The sequence below is a fragment of the Talpa europaea genome, assembly GCF_964194135.1.
Source record: "Talpa europaea genome assembly, chromosome: 6".
Lineage (NCBI taxonomy): Eukaryota > Metazoa > Chordata > Mammalia > Eulipotyphla > Talpidae > Talpa > Talpa europaea.
Window position 1 is genome coordinate 14,306,162 of NC_140072.1, and position 14,047 is coordinate 14,320,208.

At 51.1% G+C, this 14,047-nt stretch overlaps 1 protein-coding gene across 1 annotated transcript in view; it reads left to right on the forward strand.

Annotated features, from left to right (window-relative positions):
• The window catches only part of DPYSL5 (dihydropyrimidinase like 5), a gene marked incomplete at its 5' end in the record, with an annotated part of 37,286 nt that extends 29,097 nt beyond the window's left edge, over positions 1-8,189 (forward strand). Inside the window, 5 exons of the mRNA XM_084236066.1 lie at positions 2,590-2,731; positions 3,614-3,756; positions 4,494-4,701; positions 5,991-6,159; positions 7,978-8,189. Coding sequence (XP_084092192.1) covers positions 2,590-2,731; positions 3,614-3,756; positions 4,494-4,701; positions 5,991-6,159; positions 7,978-8,063 — 748 coding nt within the window. The 3' untranslated portion in view covers positions 8,064-8,189. The remainder of the gene's footprint in view (positions 1-2,589; positions 2,732-3,613; positions 3,757-4,493; positions 4,702-5,990; positions 6,160-7,977) is intronic.
• Positions 8,190-14,047: the final 5,858 nt, after the last annotated feature.

The window sequence follows — 14,047 nt, forward strand, 5'->3', positions numbered from 1 at the left end:
CTGCAGGGACATGACCAAACTCTCTGTAGATATCGGGCACTTATTTCACCCAGCTCCTTCACTTCCATCCTGGTTGTCACCAGCTGGAAAGTTCACACTCAACATCCTGCGTGTTAACAACCTAGGGAGAGCTGGGGTGCAGGGGCTTTCCAAATAGGAGAGGCGAGCAGGTCATGGGGCCCCAGGGTGCAGGGGGTGCGGTAGAGGTCATTACGTCCTGGCCCACAGCTTTGCTGTGGCACCGAGCACACGGCTCTGACAGATTATAAATAGAGTGAGACAGGAGGAGGGGGAGATGCTGGATCAGCCCTTACAAAAATGCTTTTCGTTGCAAAAAACCAGTCTCCTTTTCATCACTATCAACACAGCAAAGACAAACAAGTACCAAGAATCATTATAATAATATGGGCTCCGTTCCAAGATCAGAGACTCTTTTGAAATGCCTCTGCCTGCCCCAAGTCAATGTACCAAAAGGACAGAGGCCCTACATCCTCCAGCCCACCCCAGTGGCTGTGTCAAAACCCCCACGGCTTCAGAGAGGCAGGGAGGAAATGTATTCTTAATGGAGTCATTTCAGATTTTCTATCTAGCCTATTTTGTCAAATTTAAATTATTTAAATACATTCTATTCATTTAAATAGAATTGTAATTTTATGTCAGCTTTTATGAGGATAAACCATTAGAATAGTGTCAATCCTTTTTTTACATCAGGACATATTGTAAATGGGTGCTATTTTTATAGGATTTAGAGTATGGTTTTCAGATTTTCATTATTTATAGGAATTAATGATGACTATAATTTTGCTTTCATGATACACTGTTGGTGATAATTGACATTACACAAAACACTTGATAGAAAACCCACACCGGTTGTCATCTCTCTTAAGAAAATTTGAGATGCTTCATAGTGATCTACTTTAAGATGTAATTTCTTATATACATATCAGAGAAAAAGTACAATCTACAGAAGTAAGGATTTGTCCTTTATTGAAATCCTGATTTCTTAAAGAGACTAGAAATCCCTTCATGCCCGCATGTGAAATTTTTAAATGCTTGACTGAGCCAGTCCTGCTTTAAACCTCAATGCACATAGGCAGGTGTGTATTGACACAGCCCTGGGCACCTCCAAGCTCTCTGGGGAGCGACCACCCCACCTGCACGTGAGCACCCTGGTGTAGGAGTCTTTCTGTAAAGTTGGCTCTTAATAGCATTAGCCCACTAAAGAGTGGACGTCGACCTGGCTGCTCCCGGGGTCTATGACCCACAGCCCAAGACTCTTGAGGGTGCCCTTCTGATCCAAACCCTACCCAGGTGTTGGAGCACCCTAAAGAGGAAGTGGAAACCTCAAGGTTCTCTGGTGGGTGCTGCAGCTTGGGGGAGGCAGCGGGCACTGTGGGTCCCTCTAGCAAAGCCTGATGTCTGAAGAGTCCCAGAGCAGCATCTGGCCCAAGGAGATACCAGCCCGTGCCACAGGAAGAGCCTAGTCATCCCTCTGTGCTTTGGGCCAAGGACATTAGTCACTTGGCACGAGCTGTGACTGCTAAGCCCTGCCAGGCCCCAGTGGAGTCAGCCTGCATGCAGCCTGACCCGGATTCGTCTGACAGCCCTAGAATATGTCTCCTCCCCAAGCCAAATAATGCCTTCTGCTCCTAGAGTCCCCTTCTTGGGTGGCCCATGTGCTCTCCCATCGCTTTGGACTTCTACAAGTAAAATTAGACTCTCCCCACATGACCCCATACTCCAGCCCCTGCATGGGCCCTCTCCCACATGACCCCATGCTCCTGCCAGGCCTCTCCCTGCTCTCCAAGGGCATTTCCTTCTGGGGTTGCCCTGGCCTGGGCGATGTGGGCATTGTCTCCCCTCTGCCCTCACCACCTCTGAGCTCTCATCCTACAGAGCTCTCTGAGCATGGACCCTCATTAGGCAGAGTCTGCTACACAAGCACAATGCAGCCTCCCACTGTTGTAAGTCTCTGCCCCGAGTTCTTAGCCCCTTGAGAGCCCAGCCTTGCCTTACAACCACCCCAGCTCCGTGTGGCCCTCTGCGGATGAAGGTCACGGCTGCCATGGCAATGAACCAGTGACTTGCACACCCTCGCTGGCTTTTGAAGCAGACCTCACTCTGTCAGGTCCCCCCACCTTTCCCTTCTGGGCCATTAGAGCCCCCACATCCAAGGCAGGCCATGGCTTTGAGTTATTTAGCAAAGCTTAACATTGAACTTGTGAATGTTTCACCAAGCACATGCTTGCTGCCAGCGGGGACTGGTGGGAGTTGAAGGGAGAGGAGAGGAAGCTGGCATATGGTTTCTGGTAATAAAACCACCTCCACCCTCTCACTTCAGCTAAACTCTACGTACAGTTTTTCTCTGCTTACGTGATTCTTAAAGTCAACGCCCCAGAGGTTCTTATCGATGTCTCCTGTGATGCTGACATGTTATGCCACGTTCGCACATATCCCCATGCTGCAGATGAGTAAGCTGAGGCTCACACAGGCCAGGATGAGGTCAGCCTTGCTCAGGCTCCAGCTTTGTCCCACGCTCTGGGACCTGGGCTCCTTCCCCTTACTGTTCCTGTCCTTCCCTCCACCCAGTGATACTCTGAACATTGTGGCTTCCGATCACCGGCCCTTTACCACGAAGCAGAAAGCCATGGGCAAAGAGGACTTCACCAAGATCCCGCATGGCGTGAGCGGCGTTCAGGATCGCATGAGTGTCATCTGGGAGAGAGGGGTGGTACGTGCCCCCAGCCCCATGGCCTCGCCAGAGTGTCCACTGGTCTTTTCTCTCTCTTTATCTTACTAGATCAGTAAAAATTCTTTTAAAAATATCATTTTCATGACTGAGTAATATTTCCTCCAATGGAACGGCCATGCTTAGCTTAATCCTGCCCCCATATTTGGAGCTTTGAATTGTTTAAAATTTTTGTGCTTAACAAATAAGGCTGCAGAGCCCTCTGTGTTCGAGAGTAAATGTGAGCATTTCTAATGATTTCCTCAGGACAGATTCCTAGAAGTGGATTTCTGGATCAAGAGATATGAACATTTTTAGGCTCTTGATAGCTTTTGTCCCAATGCTTTTCAATAAATACAGGGACTAGGACTTCATTTGAATAGCGCCTATTCTGCCCAGGAACAATAAGTATTTTTGATTTTGACCTATCATGTATGAAATGCAGCAGAGAGTGTGAATCCAAGAAGATTGACATTTTCAAGACTAAGCTCAGGGAACATCCATGAGGCGACTCAGGAAACTCCCAGAAAGAAAGTCTGGGAGCTCTCGTGCTGGGTGGGATAAAATGATGCTTGTCCAGCACACAGGATAGGTGCCACTCATCCAAAGGGGCACAGGAATAGAACTGGTTTCACAAGCAGGGCATAGATTTGCACCCAGTAGGCAGCCTTTCAGAACCACAACCACCCACCACGGTTGCTGGATGAAGGAGAAAGGAGTAAGCAATCGTGGGCACCAAGCCCAGCAGACGGAGCCCTCAGAGGTGATGCCACCATTGTCCCCAGCACCACTGCTCTGACCAGCAGCACAGCTCCAGTTCAAGGGTTACAGGGGTTTGGGCACATTCACAGGCCTGGTTGACTTGACACGTCTGCCATGTTTCAGGTTGGAGGGAAGATGGATGAGAATCGTTTTGTGGCCGTTACCAGCTCCAATGCAGCGAAGATTCTCAACCTGTATCCCCGCAAGGGCCGCATCATCCCTGGAGCTGATGCCGACGTGGTGGTGTGGGATCCAGAAGCCACAAAGTAAAGCCCGCTGTTTGTGTCAGGCTAGAGGGATGTGTGTGAGCACCAGGGGCGTGTGTGAGCAAGGCAGCCCGAGACCACACCGTGTCGGCCCCTCTGCAGGGCACTGGGCAGGCCCTCAAGGCTGCTGCACATCCACAGGCTCATTTGATGTTCACACCACCCCGGGTGGGGTGCTCAGGCCTGGAGTTCTTATTTTCATTTGACCATTGAAAGAAATAAGACCAGGGCATCCCCAGAGCACAGAGCCTGTAAATGGTTGGACAGTGCAGCTATCCTGACCTTGGCCCCAGGCTCTCTACCACCCTCTGCTCCTCCTGCTGAAGCTGGAGGCGCTCTTGAGCAGCATGGCCTTGGGAGTTCTTCCAGGCTGCCTCACCTGGAAGCGTAAGCCTCACCAGGGTTAGCTCGCCTGGCTCTCACTCAGCCCCCCAGTAAGCACCACAACATTCTTGAATGCAAGTTGAGTGATAAATGAGATGTGCCAGGAATTGTCATTTCTACACAGAAGGGTGGGAGTAGGGGAGATGGATCTTCCTTCGGGGAACATCCCTCGCCTGAGCATTACCCCTTCCCACCGAGCCTCACCCCTTCCCACTGAGCCTCTCTCCTTCCCACTGAGCCTCTCTCCCTCCCACTGAGCCTCACCCCTTCCCAACGAGCCTCTTCCCTTCCCACTGAACTGTGACACTTTTGCCTCTGCTCAGAGCTTTCTTTCCCGCTCCTGCCCCCGCCAGGACCATCTCAGCCAGCACCCAGGTGCAGGGAGGAGACTTCAACCTGTATGAGAACATGCGCTGCCACGGCGTGCCGCTGGTCACCATCAGCCGGGGCCGGGTAGTGTATGAGAACGGCGTGTTCATGTGTGCTGAGGGCACTGGCAAGTTCTGTCCCCTGCGCTCCTTCCCGGACACCGTCTACAAGAAGCTGGTCCAGAGGGAAAAGGTGAGGCGAGGCGGAGCCACCCCGTCGGAGACAGCTGACCTGGCTGCTCTGAGTCTCAAGAGGTTCCTACCCTGTTTCCACCAAACTCCGCTGCTGGAGGGTGACTTGGGAATGACTGGAGGAGGGGAAAGGGGTGCCTGCAGCAGAGCACTGCATGTGGGGAGGGTCCCCAGGCCCCCGGAGTGGGAGGAAAGCTACCAGCTTCTCCAGGAACCCTGCCTCAGGGCCGAGACTTGTTGGCTTGCCCTGAGTTAGCATTTTTGGCCTCTGGTTGCTCTTCCCTGCCCTCCCCTCCACCTTGTGACTGTTGCAGGCTGCGTGGGTTTGGCTGGGTCGGCTCCCCCACACTGTCATGGTCAGGCCAGCTCTGGAAAGTTCACTGCCGTGTGGGTGGCCCTAGGGTCTTATCTCAAAGGTCCCACCCAGCCTTGGATTCCATAAGCCGCCTGGGCCTTCACTAGAGCTTTGTGCTCCACTCATCCCCAAGGGCTTCAAGCTCTAGTAAACACTCACCCAGAGAGGGCTGACTGCTCCCTTGTTGCTTGGGGAGCAATGGCCAGCCTCGTCTTTGGGAGCTGCCCTAGAGAGGCCGGCCTGAGTCCTCACGCCAGCTCCCAGTGCGGGGCCGGCAGCCCTGGCCTTGCAGTTCTAGGTTAATGCATCTCATCTCAAAGCAACTCTGTGCAGTGCTGATATGTGGCACACTCATCCTAATTTTACAGAGAAGGAGACAGGCACAGCGAGGCCAGGTAACTTCTACAGCTTACGAGGCGCAGAGCTGGGGCTGGAACGGGGGCAGTCAGGATACAGAATAGAGACTGAATTCTACTGCCTCGGCGAGTACAGAATTATCTGGTATTGCTACCGGGGAACTTTCACCCCCAGACCAGCTGCATGTAGCCTCCGCCCCCACAAAGTTGTTAGATCACAAGGCACAGACTCCCAGGAACCTGGCAGGTTGGTGGGGAAACCTCGCTTTGGGTGGGTGCTGTTGAGGTGAGCATCTCAGGCATCTACCTGGGTGTTCGTGGGGAGTCCACCATGTTGAGGGGGAGCCAGCCCCTATTTTCTGGTGCACAGTCATGTACACCTGGAGGTTAGGAGGCACCTGGAAGGGATTCTCCTCCCCTGTGGTCTCAAGTCCCAAGAAACCTTTGTCATGGGTGGTAATTTGGCTCCTGAGCAGAGCGGCCGGCTCTAGCCTCCCGTCAGCTGTCGGGGAGGTGCTGGCAGCAGTGCTGTCTGGGTGGTGATAGTGTTCCTTTTTTCTGCTTACCCACCCTCACTAGACCTTAAAGGTGAAGGGCGTGGACCGCACTCCCTACCTGGGGGAGGTCGCTGTCGTTGTGCATCCTGGGAAAAAAGAGATGGGAACGCCACTGGCGGACACTCCCACCCGGCCCGTCACCCGACATGGGGGCATGAGGGACCTTCACGAATCCAGCTTCAGCCTCTCTGGTAAGGGCCGCCGGCACCCGCACCTGCGTGTCCACAGTGGAGTGGTGGGGGAGGGCAGAGGGGCCAGGAGGAGAGGCCTGCTTGGGGGGCCTTGTGCAGTGTCCCCCAGTGACGAGAACTTGGCCCTATTGGACACACAGACACAGGTGGGTAGGGCAGGAGGGCGCTAACAGGCCATGACAGCCAGGGCTCCCCTGGGGTTTTTAAGTTCAGCTATTTTTGTCCCACGAACCCCTTGAAGGCCTGCACACAGCAGTGCTGCTGAGGTAATTTCTCTTAAAGGCTTAACCCTCCCCGCTCCGTGACCCTGCACCTCCATTATCATGTCTCCCCAGCCCTCTCCTCTACAGCCTCTCTGAAGACCTAGTGTTTCTCTTCTTCCATTTCCTCCCGCACCCAATCCCCACAATGCCTCTTTCATCTTCTTTTATGCCAGCAGTAACAGGTGCAGCACAGATATGATATATGGGCCGTGTCTGTGCTCAGGGCCTTAATGTCAGCAGTGCCCGTCCAGGCATCCTGCAGAGAGTCTGGGGGCAGTGCAGTCACCAAGGCATAGCCGGTGAGTTGCGAACAGCCAAGGCTGCAGGGTGCCCAGGTCCTGCAGGCGGCTTTGATGGAAATTGTCTCCAGACCATGAAGGGGGCAGGGTGGGTCTCCCTGAGTGCAGCTGAACGCCCTGCAGGACCAGCCCCGGTGACGTCCACGTCTCCACTCTGCCAGGGCCGTGCTGTGAGCGTGAGAGAAACAAGATCCAGATTCTTCCACCGGCTTCAGGACCCTTACTGGGGAGACAGATCCTCATACAAGCTGTCCAATATGAGAGGCAGAGGGCAAAACCAGGGGGAACACCTTCCTCTGTGCCCAACCTGTTTTGGGCCCCCCCCCCCAGGTGGAAAACAGGTAGTTCCCGTTCTAAGAGTTAGCCCAGAGGAGAGGAGCCCCCCATCAGTCCCCATCAGTCTCCCGTCTTCTCCAAGCCATTGTCCCCACCGAAGGGCCACCGCTCCCAGCCAGGCTTGCAGGTGCAGGGAGTCAGAAGGGGATGGTGCTGTGGGGAGTCAGTGGCACTTGCCAAACCAGGGGGTATAGATTCCCATGCTGCCTGGCCTGGCCCCTCCTGCAGATGCCCACCCAGGAGCAGTGGCAAGGCCCCCAAAACCCATCGCCCTGCTGGCTGCGGCTTCTGCTCCCACCCACATCTCTGTCAGACCCAAGATTGGCAGGAGTCTTCTCAGACTCAGCAAACATTTGGCTGACTCCCACCTTCTCCCCACCCTAGATAGGACTAACGTTGTCTGTCCTAGATGGGACAGTCTGAGCGATGTCCCACTATACTCTGGGGCTCCAGTCTTCCTTTTCTAAGTCTTGGGATCAAGGGCCTCTGAAGTTTCCTTCTTTGATTTTCCCAAACACTGTGGGTCGCCCCGCTTCTTCCTCTCTTACTCCCCCAGCCATTTGTACAAAGGCCCATATGCTAACAGGTCACCCACAGTCTATGTGCCCAACAGGAGACCATTGGTCCAGGCTTGGGAGCAGTGGAGATGGCATGGTGTAGCAATCATGTCAGCTCTGAATCAGGAAGACCCGGGTTCAAATCCAGACTCTACCACTTACACACTGTGCCAAGTTAAGTAACTTGGGCAAGTTACTTAACTTCCCTGAGCCTCAGATTCTTCATCTGTGAAGCGGGTGGAGTTGTGAGGATTACATTAGATGATACCCCCGGAGGACCTGACTTGGCCTCTGCACTTAAGGAGCCTCCACCAGCACATGGGTGAGAGTAGCTGAGCTCACCCTCTGCTTCCTTCCCTACAGGTTCTCAGATTGATGACCACGTTCCAAAGCGAGCTTCGGCTCGGATCCTCGCGCCCCCCGGAGGCAGGTCAAGTGGCATTTGGTAAAGGCACTGACCAGCCCCCCAAGTGAGGATGCACCGCTGCCACCAGCCTGCACACCCTCGGCCACAGCTGCAGGGGGAGGGAGAGGCTGGGCTGGGCAGCACACCATCTGAGGGGGCCACGGGACCCGGGGAGCCCTCCCCATGTCTGACACGTGATTCACTGTGCTTCGAGCCAACCCTAACAGGCACTTTGAGATGTGTTCCTGCTGCAGTCCTTTCCTGCCTTGCCTCGGCAGGCCTTTCTGGGGCCCAGGAAGCCCACACTATGCACAGAGCCCAATGCATAGACCCCGCCCAGCCCCTCCTCTCACCTGCCTCCCCATCCTGGCTTTGGGAAAGCCCAGACTTTAGTGCCCTGCCCCCTGGCCCACCGGCCAGTTGCCCAGAGCACTTTAGCAGATATGTTTTTAAAAAAGGACTCCCCCGTGCCCTTAGGCCTGTGGTCGCTTTCCCAAGTCAGACAGGTGGTCGCTTCCCAGCCATGCCCAGGATGTCCCCACCGCTGGCCCCGTGCAGGTGTGGTTGGGACCCCCCGGGACGGGTGTGTTTGGAACACTCTGCGCCCTTTGCCAGCTTCTCCCTCTCCCCCCACCCAGCTCCCTGGGGCATCACAGGCTCAGAGGGGCCAGCTGGGTGGGCGTGAGGCTGGTGCCAGGCGCGTGTACATGATTTCGTTTTTGCACGTTTGGTTTGCGCAGTGGTTTGGTTTGACTTGTTCGTGCATCCTGTGAAAAATAACGGTGCTTCGTGACTCTAGCATAGCATAGAAACAGGAATAGATGTGGACCTTAGGAGATGCTGCACTCGACACCAACCAGACAGCCAGGGTGCAGGCAGGATGGGGTGCTGGACTCACAGGCCCCTCTGCTCCCCATCTGGAGTCTTCCAGGCTGCCAGAGGCCCTTCCCAGGCCCTCTTCCCTCTCCTCCTGGTCTTAGTTGCCTACATCCTGAGAGGGTACCTGGGGTACTGGCCCCGGGCCCCTTCAAGGAGTGGGGTGGTCTTTCCCACTCTGGCCCTGGTCACTCCCAGCACTAACCCCACTTGTCCCCAACACCAGCTGCCTATAAACTCCCTCGCTGGACAGAGGCCTAGTCGCTCCTCCTGTGTGATTGGCAAGAGGCCTCCTGCCTGCTAAGAAAGGGGGAGCAGGAGTAGGGGAGCTGGTGCCAGGGCCGGAGAGCAGGGCGGCAGGACCTGGCTGGAGAGCCTGTGGTCAGCAGCACCCTCTCCCCAGCTTGTGGCCTCCCTCTCCCACATCCCTGCCTCTGAAGCTCCAGGAAGTGTCCACGCAACTCTAGAGGCCAGGTGACCTCCGTCCACCCTGAGTGACCTGGGAAGTGACCGCCTGCCTTGGGGAGTGCTTTTATGTGGCAGTTTGGTTTGAGCACCCCAGCCTTGCACTGAGCTCCTGGACCCTTGAGCTAATGGCCATTCCGTGCACGTCTCTCTAGTGCTTTTCCTATATGACCCCTCATTTTTCCTCCTGACAACAGAGCATATATTATTCTCCCCATTTCACAGAGGCCCAGAAAGGTTAGGCCTTCTGTCCCCAGAAGTATCCCTTAAGCGTCTGGCTGTCTACCCCAGCTGTGGAGGGGAGCGGCAGGGGGCCATCTCTTGTAGATCCCACCTAGAAGTTTAACCAACGAGAGATCGACTCCCCTGCTAGGTATTCTGCTTTGTTTGCACAGGTAGATCAATTTTTCTTGTAAACAAACTAATGCATATTCACTGTTTGAGCCAAAACTAGCTAAATGTTGGAGGCCTGCCAGCTGGCTCGAGCTGCGTCCACATCCTCTCATCTCCCTTCGCCTCATCTTCCTCACCGAGGGCCTGAGAGGATGGACACATAAGTCAGGGAGCGGAAATGATGGGGGCCTCATAGAGGGTGGCAGCCGTGGAGACTGGGTAGAGACCCAGGCCTGGAAAATCATGACACTGGCCTCTTGGTCCAGTGCACATCTCTACCCTGTCAGCCCTTGCTGGGTCATGGGCCTTGGGCAGATGCCAAAGAGCCGAGCAGCGGTGGTGGCCAGCAGGCAGAGCATCCCTGCCAAGGCCAGGAAAGCTTTACCTTCTCTGAGTGCCTCCGCCCAAGGGATGCGTGGTCCCCGTGGCGCTGGAGACCACATCTTGGAGTGGTCCACCATATAGGCCTTCCATTTCATCCACCCCCATCCTCCCATAGACCCCACCCTTGCCCAGGAGCTTCTAGATGCAAATCAGAAGGAGGTTCAAGGAACCAAATGAACCGTCAGCCCCCCCCAACCCGCCCCTTGCTCCCCTGCAGAGCTCCAGCCAGCTCCATCACCAGCCCTCCGCCCCCCCACTCCCGGTTGGAATGAAGAGGGTCTCTGGTTGCACTGAATGCAGCTCTCGAACTGGTCTTGTACTTGCTGAATAAATACTGTTGTTTTTGCCTTAGCTGCTCTCTAGGTTTGTGGGTTAAGTTACCAGAAAATTGTACTACAGTGTGTGCGTGTGTGTGCGCGTGTGTGTAGTGCTAGGAGTCCACAGTAGGTCTCTGTCAAGCCAATGCCGTGACGAGGGCTTTTCCAATACCGACCCAGAAACCACAGAGCCACGCGGAAGCTCCCCGCCTCCAGCCGCCCAGGCGGCCGGCACAGCCTGGGGTCGGGATGGAGCCACCAGCGCCCCAGCACCTAAGTGACTTCCTCACTCCTCTGTTAATGTCATGGTGCTAAGGTTGTGTCACCCCCCAGACGACACACGGTCCTGTGCTTTGGCCACCTGTTTGAGGCAAAAACAAAACAGCCCGACACCTTGTGTTCTGGTGCAGGTTTGTATTAAACTGTAGCTACTTATCACTTGGTCTCGGTTGTGTTTCTTCCAAGAAGAGGGAGTTAGGCTGGTCACCTCTTCCACCTTGCACATGGCCCAAGACGTGCCCAAGAAGGCATGGATGCCTTTGCACACGTGTGGTTGTGAAAAAATAAAAGACCACAGACTCAGACTTGAAAATAAGGCTTGATCAGTTGTAAGAATCTGCATTCAAGGAAACTGAGCAGCCAGTACCCCCAGTGTGTCTGCTCAAAATTACAGGTTGACTCTTAAATACAGGTACCTCCTAACAATAAGATTTGTCTGTAGTCAATGAGGGAGGAGGTCTTGTAACATATCAGGTATGAAGAAGAAACCTTGATACACAGAGGAGGACAGGCCTTACAACTGTTAGTAAAAAGATTACTATTGTCAATAACATTTGAAAGGACTCCTGGCGCTTTTCCAGTAAGACAAAGCATCTAGCATATTGTCAACACTTGGTATTGTCCAATGCTAGGAGCTGGGTTCTTCGCTTTATTCCTCTTTGGTATGTACAAACCACACAGTTATTCCTAGCAGGATCTTGTCCTGATTGGTGAAGGACAATCCTGGCTTAAGTCTGTTGTTCCAGACTAATTATTATGTCCTTTCATTTTCAAATACGCCCTGCTTTGGACAGTAAATTATATGGTCACCTTATGTGTGCCTGTATATTCATGAAGTTATTCATATGTCTTCTAGGAATTTGGAATTTTTCTATCACTAAAAGATGAGGGAGGGTATGGTGGGACTCGGGGAAGGTGGATCCTTCTGCAGTGGGTGGTGACATGGGCCTCTGGTGACAAACCCTCAGACTCCAAATAGATTTCAGAGTCTCATGAGGTCTCAGTAGCTGTGAGCACCGTGGCCACACCTAAGCTTTTCAGTTTATTGTACAGAGACAGTATTCTATTAGAAATTGTAAGCCTAAAGAATTGTATTTACGTTTAAGGGGTCTTTGATCCCCTTTATAAACTTAAATATCTTAAATCATTTTTACACATAAAATTTTATTTCCTTTTTAGATATTCCCCTAGGTACTAAATAATTATTACCAATCTAATAAGTTAAACTTATAAATTTAGTGAGCAGAGCGATTTATGCTGTTTTACTGCTACGGGTAAATAGCAAGATTTCAGCCTGAAGTAATAAGTCTTAAGTTACACATTTTAGATATCAGGTACTCACTCTGATGGGTCAACATTTTCTTCTACAAGTGCATAAATTACCAAATATTTGCAGACTTTCTTAATACAAAAATGTTAGTATTTTAGTTTCGGTTTTTTAAAGTATCTGCTCAATTCTGGTTGGGGAGGAAGGGTGGACATGGTGATTAAAAAAAAAATTTCAAAAAGCTCTTTGAGGAGTGGCAAAATACACATCTGCACAGGGTCACAGTGTTTGTCCAGTAAGATATCAAGAATGTAGCCTTTTTCTCAACTCACATGCTTCACTCCGAGTGTGGCAAGTGTACAGTAAAGTGCATACCATGGTTTCTGGCTGGAAGTTGCTTGGAAGTCATCACTCCCTCCTAACAGTAAGTAAAAAGCCAAACAGATTGAAAAACCAACAACTCTTCTGGGATTCATGCAAGAAGGGACCCAGGACATATCACTGCTCCCGAGATAGGAATGAGAAAGACAAAACAGGAGGGATCACACTCCTTGATTCAAAAGCTATTATGAAGGTAAGAGCAAGCAAGACAGTGCTGTGTGGTGCTTGCATGGGGTAGACACAGACCAGCTGAATAGAGTTGAAAGTTCATTTGAAAAACGTGTCTATGGTTAATTGATGTTTGATTCATGGTGTTTACATAGTTTAATGGGGGAAATAGTGTTTTATTGTCTTTCTTCCTTTTTTAAGTAAATGGTCATTTTATTTAATATTATTAATATAATAATTCTTCAATGCTCACTATAACTTCAGAGTGCATTTCTGAAGATGCTTTTTTCTTATTTTTACTTTTATTGCTCCCATTCTACAGATGGGGAATCTGAGGCTCAAAAAGGTTAGGGTCACACCCTAGGAGAATGCAGAGTCAGGATTTGAACCCACATCATCTGAGTCACAATCCTGTTCTTAATCACTATACTACACCCCAGCCTGCCTTGAAAAAGTGTTTTCAACAGATGATTCTTGGACAAGTGGATATCCATATGAAAAATAACTATCTCACACATATATAAAATTTAACTCAAAATGAATCAAAGATTTACATGTGAGAGCTAAAACTATAAACCTCTTAGAAGAAAATATTACAAACCTTCATGACCTTGGATCTGGCAATCCATAGATATGACACCAAAGCATGAGCAACAAATAAAAATAAATTTGACTTCATTGTAAGTTTGTGCTTCCAAGAACACTGTCAAAGTGAAATGATGACATGGAATGGGAGAAATATTTGCAAATCATCTCTGATAAGGGACTTGTATTTGGAATATATTTTATTTTATTTTTTTTTAATATTTATTTGTTTATTGGTACAAGAGCTGAGGTATAGGGGTGGGGGGCGGTGAGAGGATTCACCAGAGACAGAGTAGGGAACAGAACAGGCAGATTGACCGAAGTACACTGCTGAGGGGAGCAGCAGGCAAGTCAGGCGAGGTCTGCTGTGCCAGGTTGCTCCCTGGCCGGCTGGGGATGAAACTCGTGCTGCAGAGGCTGTGGATTGCTTCATAGTGCAGTGCTTAACCCCTTGAGCCATGAGGGAGGCCCTTGGAATATATTTTTAAAACTTATGTAGCAGTACTAAAAAATAATCTGATTAAAAAATGGACCAAAAAAATCTGAATAGACCTTTATGCGAAGATGATACAAATGGCCAAAAGAACATGAAAAGAAGGTTACAATTATTAGTCAGTGGAAGCTGCAAATCAAAAATCACATGAGATTTACTTCACCTCCACGAAGATGACTAGAATGAAAAGAGTAAGCACTAGTAAGAATGTGTAAAGTTAGAACCCTCATGCACTGCTGGTGGCAATGTAAAATGGTTTAACTACTCTGGAGAACAGTCTGACAGCATCTCAAAAGCTAAACAAGTAGTTATAATAAGACCCAGTAATTCCACTCTTAGGGATATTCCTAAAAGAAATGAAAACATATGTCTACACAAGCATTTGTATATGAATGGTTATAACAACAATATTCATAATA